General features: G+C 24.9%; 2 protein-coding genes across 33 annotated transcripts in view; one reads left to right on the top strand and one right to left on the bottom strand.

The window, feature by feature from the left end:
* Positions 1-9484, top strand: part of LOC100164544 (acetylcholine receptor subunit alpha-type acr-16-like) — a 225096-nt gene that overhangs the window by 117708 nt on the left and 97904 nt on the right. The gene's annotated exons all lie outside the window — the stretch shown is intronic.
* Positions 1-9484, bottom strand: part of LOC100162450 (dentin sialophosphoprotein) — a 23705-nt gene that overhangs the window by 8015 nt on the left and 6206 nt on the right. For 3 of the 30 annotated variants that reach the window (XM_008191574.3, XM_016809596.2, XM_029487271.1), the window contains exons 6-26: positions 8910-8966; positions 8774-8830; positions 8050-8121; positions 7749-7820; positions 7563-7634; positions 7376-7447; positions 7182-7253; positions 6995-7066; positions 6800-6871; positions 6612-6683; positions 6253-6324; positions 5599-5670; positions 5197-5268; positions 3149-3220; positions 2884-2955; positions 1816-1887; positions 1443-1514; positions 1157-1213; positions 1001-1072; positions 648-704; positions 467-508 (exon numbers count right to left, since the gene is read on the bottom strand). In XM_008191574.3, coding sequence (XP_008189796.1) covers positions 467-508; positions 648-704; positions 1001-1072; positions 1157-1213; positions 1443-1514; positions 1816-1887; positions 2884-2955; positions 3149-3220; positions 5197-5268; positions 5599-5670; positions 6253-6324; positions 6612-6683; positions 6800-6871; positions 6995-7066; positions 7182-7253; positions 7376-7447; positions 7563-7634; positions 7749-7820; positions 8050-8121; positions 8774-8830; positions 8910-8966 — 1422 coding nt within the window. The remainder of the gene's footprint in view (positions 1-466; positions 509-647; positions 705-1000; positions 1073-1156; positions 1214-1442; positions 1515-1815; positions 1888-2883; positions 2956-3148; positions 3221-5196; positions 5269-5598; positions 5671-6252; positions 6325-6611; positions 6684-6799; positions 6872-6994; positions 7067-7181; positions 7254-7375; positions 7448-7562; positions 7635-7748; positions 7821-8049; positions 8122-8773; positions 8831-8909; positions 8967-9484) is intronic. The other 27 variants (XM_016809597.2, XM_008191575.3, XM_029487272.1 and 24 more) reach the window with 27 other exon arrangements.

The raw sequence follows: 9484 nt of genomic DNA, 5'->3' as shown, positions 1-9484 counted from the left end.
TAATAAAATGGTGTTTTTTTTTACAATATGTCTACTATGTAAAATATTCACCGTGATTGCGCGGTTCTCTTCTTCAGTATTTGACTCTGAGTATGTACGTGTTTTTCCCTAAAAATATAATCCCAACAGTAATAATACTCACAAATTATATTATTCTTAAACAACAATACTTTTATATAATATACAAGATAAACATTTTAATTGTCTACATGTAAAAAGTACTCCATTCCTGATACCAACGTTTTGAAAAAAACAATTTTGTGGAATAAAAGATTGAAATAATATTAATTAAAACTATATTAAATATAGTTTATAAAAAAATTTATTTTTTTATATTAATTTTCTCTCTTATATTATCATTGCAATACGATATTAATGATTGGTTTTTCTTTCGTTTCTAAATTAATACGATGCGGTAGATACAGAAACGCGGTAACATTTTAATTAATCTTATAAAATATTTTACCTTCATTTGATCGTTTTCTTCTTCTGAGTCTGAATTAGAGCGCTGTTTACAATAAAAAAAGTAATAATTGATAAATCAATCCACAATAATAATTTGTTTAGATATTATGTAGGTATATTGAATTATATACGAATGCAATGTAGGTAATATTATGTAATTATTTTATCGAATTCCCTGTTACCATTTCATTATTTCCACTGCGTGATGAACAAGATGAAGATTTCTTTTTTTCTGATTTCTAAATAAATACAAAATTATATTAAAACTTGAACACTATATATGAATTTTTAAACAACTTCTTCCCAAAAACCATTCAAATATTATATTCTTGATCATTATTATTATAATACTGAATAACAATATTATATTATATTATTATTTTAACTTATAAGTCAAAACGTCATACTGCGTATAATAGTGTTAAAGGTTCGTTTTATAAATAGCTTACAATTTGTCAAAGTATTTTGAAGATGAATGGAAAACAATAAAATATTATTAGTAGTGAATAATGTCAAGTCCCAATAATTATCTTACCGAATCCTTTTTTCCCATTTTTTCAGATCCACTGTGCGGTGAGCAAGATGAAGATTTATTTTTTTCTTGTTTCTAAATAAATACAAATTTAATATTAATAAACATGAAGACTATGACGTATATTTAGACTAGATAATAGATTGTGAAAATATTTACCCCAACTTCACGATTTTCATCATTTGTTTTTGAATCAGAACACATGCATTTCTTACCCTAAATATTATGTATCACGTAATAAAAAAAGTCAAATATGTATTAAAATGTTAATTAAAAAAAACGGGGGAAATCTGTATGGTAGATTGATTTTGACTATGCTCTACCATTATATAGATTATCTATATAGATTATATAGATAGATCACTATAATAAATGAATTAATTGCATATAAATCAAATGATAAAATATAATGGTCAACATTTTAGAGTTCCAATAATTATCTTACAGAATCCTTTTTTCCCTCTTCGTCTGATCCATTTTCTGATGAGCAAGATGAGGATTTCTTTTTCTCTGATTTCTAAATAAATACATAAGGAATATTAAAACATTAATATATTGTATATTTTTTGTAAAATAATTTTTCACAAAAACTTCTCAAATATTATTAATCTTAATCATTATTATTATAATACAACCAATGTAATAGGCATTATGTTATTTTAACTTTTAAGTCAATACTGACATTCTGCGTATAGTGTGAGAAGGTTTGTCAGTTTGTGTATAGTAAACAGCTTGAAATTAGTCGAGATATTTTGAAAATAAACAGAAAATAATAATATAATAACAATGGCAAAAAGTGGCTATCCCAAATAACTTACTGAATCCTTTTTTTTCTTTTCATCATATTCGTTGTCTGATGAGCAAGATGAAGATTTTTTTTTTTCTGATTTCTAAACAAATACAAATTTAATATTATAACATGAATATTATGTACGTTTATACCCACACAGCATTTTAATATTTCCCAACTATAGTAAAAAATATTTTCAGGAAAACAATATAATATGAAAAATATTTGAAAAAGTTGCGTAAATAATAAGGAAATATTTTATTTATATTTTTTGGCAAAGAATTTCACATTTAAAAAATATTTTGTAAAAAACATTAACAAAACATTTTAATCATCATTTTTTCAAAAAACGTTTTCATGGAAACATTATAAAAAAATAAAGCCAACATTTTTTTTCAGCCCTAGTGTTCAATATTTTGTTATCACGAGAATAAAATATTTATACCATATTATTAGTCAAATATTCATTATTCAAGCACACCAAAATATTCACAAAATATTATCATTTCCCAAATGCTGTGTGGGTACTGTATAATAGATTTTGCAAAACATATACTCCAACTTCACGTTTTTCTATATTTGTTTTTGAATCGGAGCACATACATTTCTTATCCTAAATATGTATTACATAATAAATTAAGATAAATTATATGTATTTATATGATTCAAAACGGATGTGGTCTGTATTCTAGGTTTATTTTGAATATTATACTTCACCAAATGCTAATTAAGTAGATCACTATTATCATAGATGTGTTGAATATATTCATTATAACCAATTATAAATAATAAATTATTGTATAGGTTAAAAAAACTATTCTGAGTGGACATAGTATGTCGCGGTCTATTTCAAAGAAAATTTTATAATTTATTTATATTATTGTTACTACTCTGTCTATTAGTAAAACGGTAAGTAGGTTGAACCAATTTTTCCAAAAACATCTCCAATATAATATTATATTATTAATTATAATATTATAGAATAATATAATGTTATTTTATCGTTTTTAACTTTTAGGCAAGTGAAAACCGACAATCTTCGTGTAAACGTGTGAATATATTCATAAAAAATTTTCAAGTCCTAAAATTATCTTACCGAATCCTTTTTTCCCTTTTCATCAGATCCATTGTTTGATGAGCAAGATGAAGATTTCTTTTTTTCTGATTTCTAAATAATTACAAAATTAATATTAAAATTTGAATATTAAGAAAAATTTCCGAAAACCACACAAATATTAAAATATTCATAATTATTATTACCAATATCGTAATTTATTATTTTAACTTATGAGTTAAAAACGACATGCTGCTTGTAAAAGTATAAACATTTTCGTGTTAATAGGATAATATCATTATCTTACCGAATCCTTTTTTCCCTTTTCGTCAAATCCATCGTCTGATGAGCAAGATGAAGATTTCTTTTTTTCTGATTTCTAAATAAATACAAAATTACTATTATGTATGTTTTTTTTTTTTAAACGATTTTTTCTTAAAATCATCTCAATTATTATGTAATTAATTATTTGTATATAAGTACTTCATATATAACTATTACTATCCACTATCGTATATCACCCAACTTCGCCAGGGAAAAAAATGAACACACCTAAAATGTGGTGCTACGTATATTGGCATATATTGATATTAGATAATGTCATAAAGACAATACATAATACATTTTACACTTATCGTTATAGTAATATAAAAGATAAAACTAAATTTTTTCGATAACGCGTTTTATATAATTCAGTTAGTCGTGACTCATGGTATAACAATATAATGATCAGTGTTTTCCATACAACTATAATGTATTTAATATAAGAGCTATGTACCTATGTTAAAAGATCTATATTAATCTGTAGTCAATAATATTTCGGCCAGCCTTTATTTACGACAGAGTGCGTAAACGATTATATAGCCGGTGCATGTACATTTCTTGTAAACAACAGACATTAAAGGTATATTTCAAACATTAAAACGAATTACAGTTCAGTTACTGAAATTACGAATAAAATTACGGCTTCTTAAATAACAGGATTTGCAATTTTTTTAGTAACAATACAAATGGAAATAATAAATCATTCGGAGGAGTATTAGAATAACTATGTGAAAAAAAATCGTTAAATTATTTAAATATAACACGCCAAAATATCTAACTACCAACAACCGGTTAATAATATATTGATTGCAACAATATGGTTCAGACCCAGTCACTCAGCCGTGTCAAACTTAATTGTATTTAACAGCTATCATTCTCAAAGCTTTTGAGAAACACTATCAGGTCGAAGTCATATTCACGGACTTTGCTTAATTTTTCGATAGAGGCGATCAGCAATCTCTCATGGATATTCTTTACAAGTTGGGATTTGGAGAGCCTGTTCTTTCTTGGATCAAACCGTATTTATCAATCACAGTTTAATGGGTTAAAGATTTTAAGCACAAATAAAATGTTATCAAAATAACTTCGGGTGTTTTACTAGAATGCCACTTGTCCCCTATAAATTGTTCACTATTCATTAATGGCTTTAAAAATGTGTTTCCTTCTTGCAATCTAGCAAGTTCCTCGTGTTTGCAGTTGAGTTTAAAATCATCAGTCGAGTTGATAGATTAACTGACTACCATTTATTGCAAAATAAACATAGTTCCATGGCGTTATATGGTTTAATTTAATTGAATTACAATTCAATTCAGACTGTCAATAATTATCTAACCGAATCCTTTTTTCCCTTTTCTACAGATCCACTGTCAGATGAGCAGGATGAAGATTTATTTTTTTCTGATTTCTAAGAAAAAAAATTATTTTTAAACTCTAATATTATGTATGTTTTTGTAACGAAACTTCTTTCTCCACGGGCACTAAGTCCCATTAGTTATCTTACCGAATCCTTTTTCCCTTTTTCGTCAGATCCATTATCTGATGATCGAGATGAACATTTATTTTTTTCTGATTTCTAAATAATATTAAAGTAACATTAAAACTTTAATATTCTGAATGTTTTTTGTAAAATAATTTTTCCTAAAAACCATTGAAATATTTTTATCTTAACTGCCACAAGTTCTCGGATGGTTTCTTAGTGGAAAAAGCTTGCCACACACACACATATTGTGTTCTACGAAACCGTATCAACCGAACCAACCATTCCAACCCTACCAACCGTAATCCCTACAATAGCTTATGGCCACAGTTGCCGGCTCAATACCAATATATATATATATAATATTCAATTATTTTAACTTAATAGTCAAAACCGACATAGTGCTTATTATAGTGTTATATATTCATGTACTAAATAGTGTGTTGGAATTGGAAATTGTATTGAAATTGATCATAACACTTTAAAAATGTAAAGAGGATAATATTATTAAAACAATAATGGTGAAAATTTTAAAGTTCCAATAATTATCTTACCGAATCCTTTTTTTCCTTTTCGTCAGATTCATTGTCTAATGAGCGAGATGAGGATTTCTTTTTTTCTGATTTCTAAATAAATACATAAGTTATATTAAAACTCGAATATCATGTATAAGTTTTGTAAAATAATTTTTCAAAAAACCACAAAAATATTATATTATTAATAATTATTACGAGAAACAATATGAACAATAAAATATTATATTATATTATATTAACTTATATGTCAAAAATGACATTCTGCTTATAAATATGTATACAGTTCCGTTTGATAAATAGCTTGTAATATTAATCGAACCATTTTCAAAGTTTTGGGAAAATAATATTATATTAATAATGCTGAATAAATTATTTATATTTAATTATAATTAATTATTAATAATTTGATCATTTTTTTACCGAATCCTTTTTTCCCTTTTCATCTGATCCATCATCTGGAGAGCAAGATGAAGATTTATTTTTTTCTGATTTCTACATAAATATAAAATTAATATTTAAACTTAAATATTAAGTATGCTTTTGTGAAAAAAAATTTCAGAAAATCACACAAATATTATAATATTAATAATTATTATTACAATACGAGCAATATAATATTTTATTATTTTAAATTTATCATTTTAACATTACCCTAACATTTCTGGGGGTTGGCAAAGTTATAAACGTAGACTTTTTAAGAAGAATAAGCAAATGATCGGAGGTGATAAATAGTATAAAATCTAAGATGCTGCAATATTTTGAGATTATAGAGAGGTGAGAAATATCAGCACTTCCATCTCAGGGGAAGACTTAAAACAAGCTGGCTGAAAAATCCAGGAGAACGGTTTACATACAACATTAAGAAACTATTCAGTTCAACCAAGGTCAAGATCATGATAATTTTCAGCCTTTGATAGAAGTAGAACATGAAAAATAAGACAAAACTAACTTACAGTGTTTAATACTGTTAATTGGTTCGTGTAATAAAATTGGTCAAACGATTATGAAAGTAGGTTAAGAAATAATATTGTATTAATAACGATGAACATTTTCAATTCCCAATAATTATATTACCGAATCCTTCTTTCCCTTTTCTTTCGATCCACTGTCAGATGAGCAAGATGAAGATTTCTTTTTTTCTGATTTCTAAATAAATATAAAATTAATAATCAAACTAAAATATAATATATTTGTTATAAAATTTTTTTTTAAAAAAACCATTTCAAACAATATATTCTTAATTATTATTTTAAGACTATAATAGTACCTATATAGTATAATATTATTATAATTTATTTGAACTTATAAGTCAAAACCGACATACTGCGTATAATATTATTTATATGTGTATGTAACAAAGAGCAGGAATGTGCAAAGAAAATAATATTATAACAATAATGCTGAACATTTTCAAGTCTCAATAAGTATCTTACCGAATCCTTTTTTCCCTTTTCGCCAGATCCATTGTCCGATGAGCAAGAACAAGAATTCTTTTTTTCTGATTTCTAAATAAACACATAAATAATATTAAAACTCGAACATGAAGTATTTTATAAAGTGTTAAGAAAATAATATTAAATAAATGATGATGAATATTTTCAATTCCCAATAATTATCTTACCGAATCCTTTTTTCCCCTTTCGTCAGATCCATTGTCCGATGAGCAAGAACAAGATTTCTTCTTTTTCGATTTCTAAATAAACACAAAATAATATTAAAACTCGAATATGAAGTATTTTGAAAGTGCTAAAAAAAAAGTAATACTACATTAATATCAATGATGGTGAATATTTTAAATTCCCAATAATTATCTTACCGAATCCTTTTTTTCCTTTTCGTCAGATTCATTGTCCGATGAGCAAGAACAAGATTTCTTATTTTCCGATTTCTAAATAGACACAAAAATAATATTAAAACTCGAATATGAAGTATTTTGAAAGTGGTAAGAAAACAATATTACATAAATGATGGTGAATATTTTCAATTCCCAATAATTATCTTACCGAATCCTTTTTTCCCCTTTCGTCAGATCCATTGTCCGATGAGCAAGAACAAGATTTCTTCTTATTCGATTTCTAAATAAACACAAAAATAATATTAAAACTCGAATATGAAGTATTTTGAAAGTGTTAAAAAAAGTTATACTACATTAATATCAATGATGGTGAATATTTTCAATTCCCAATAATTATCTTACCGAACCCTTTTTTTCCTTTTCGTCAGATTCATTGTTCGATGAGCAAGAACAAGATTTCTTATTTTCCGATTTCTAAATAGACATAAAAATAATATTAAAACTCGAATATGAAGTATTTTGAAAGTGGTAAGAAAACAATATTAGATTAATTATGATGAATATTTTCAATTCCCAATAATTATCTTACCGAATCCTTTCTTCCATTTTCGTCAGATCCATTGTCCGATGAGCAAGAACAAGATTTCTTTTCTTCTGATTTCTAAATAAACACAAAAATAATATTAAAATCAAATATTAAGTATTTTGAAAGAGTTAATAAAATAATATTAAATTTATGATGTTAAAAATTTTCAATTCCCAATAATTATCTTACCCAATCCTTTTTTCCCTTTTCGTCAGATTCACTGTCTAATGAGCGAGATGAGGATTTCTTTTTTTCTGATTTCTAAAAAAATATAAGTTATATTAAAACTCGAATATAATGTATATTTTTTGTAAAATAATTTTCACAAAACCACAAACATATTATAATATTAATAATTATTATTAGAAACAATAAGATCAATATTATATAATACTATATTAACTTATAAATCAAACTATTTTGAAAGTATTAAGAAAATCATATTACATTAATAACATTGACCATTTTCATATCCCAATAATTATCTTACCGAATCTTTTTTTCCATTTTCATCAGATCCACTGCGGGACGAGCAATATGACGATTTATTTTTTTCTGATTTCTAAATAAATATTAAATTAAATTAAAATATCAATGTTTGGTATGTTTTTTAAACTATTTTTTTTTCTAAAATCATCTCAAAAAATGTAGTATTCTCAATAATTATTATTATTATATGTATTACATAATAAACTAAGATAAATATCTATTTATATGTTTAAAAAAAAAAACGGTGGAAAGCTGTATAGAAAATTGATTTTGTGTGTTCTTTATCATTAAGTAGATAACTACTATAAAGGATTTAAAAATTAATATTATTTTTAATAGGTACCTACCAAAAATTATTCTAAATGAAAACGATGTGTCAGAGTAAGGACTGAATTAAATTGCTATTATATAATATATTTTTATAACTATAGTCTTTTTTTCAATTAGTTATACCTACAGTATATTATAATATAGGTTGAACTATTTTTTTAATAAACATCTCAAATATTATATTTTTGGTTGTTATAATATGATATAATATTTATGTATTTTAACTTCTTAGTCAAAACCAACATATTTCGGATTATATTGTGAATATTTTCGTGTAAAGAATATCTTGAAATTATAAAAATATTATGAATGTGTAGAGTAAAAAAAATAATAATATAATAACAACAGTGGAGAGTTTCAAGCTCAATAATTTGTATAACCGATTCCTTTTTTACCATTCCATCAGTTTCACTGCGTGATGAGCAAGATGAAGATTTATTTTTTTCTGTTTTCTAAATTAATACAAATTTAATATTAAAATATGAATATTAAGTATCTTTATATTACATTATATTTTATGAAAATATTTACCCCAGCCTCGCGGTTTTCTACATTTGTTTTTGAATCAGAGTACATACATTGTTTACCCTAAATATGTATTTCATTATAAAATATGTTAAATATTTTATTTATATGATTAAAAAAAATGGAGGAATTCTGTACACTATGTTGATTTTGAGCATTTTTCACCAGTTGATTATAATGGATATATTAAATACAAATTGAATGATAAAAAATTTACTATTGTAGAAACTTGTAGTAAGTAAAAAGATTCTGAGTAGTAACGGCGAGACAGCATCTATTTCAAAAAAATATCCTATAATATATATATATATATATATATTTATTTAGATTCTGAGTGGAACGATGAATGTATTGATTTTACAATGATGTGTTTTTTTTATTTTTTATTTTTGTGTATGTCATCACGGTTTGGGGCAGTGAAACTGCTTCGATTTTCTTCAACAGTATCTTGTTCGATCAGAAAGTGAATATCGTTGGTGCATTCGGGAGGTAAAAATTTGTAATTTCATATAGTTTTCAAAGCGCCTTGAAAAACAAAAGAAAAAATTAAGGAAAAACGGGAATTTTACGCAAAATCTGTT

The sequence above is a fragment of the Acyrthosiphon pisum genome, chromosome A1 (genome assembly GCF_005508785.2).
Source record: "Acyrthosiphon pisum isolate AL4f chromosome A1, pea_aphid_22Mar2018_4r6ur, whole genome shotgun sequence".
In the NCBI taxonomy this organism is placed as follows: Eukaryota; Metazoa; Arthropoda; class Insecta; order Hemiptera; family Aphididae; genus Acyrthosiphon; species Acyrthosiphon pisum.
The sequence above is the reverse complement of the archived record's forward strand: the minus strand, read 5'-3'. Positions and strand labels throughout refer to the sequence as shown.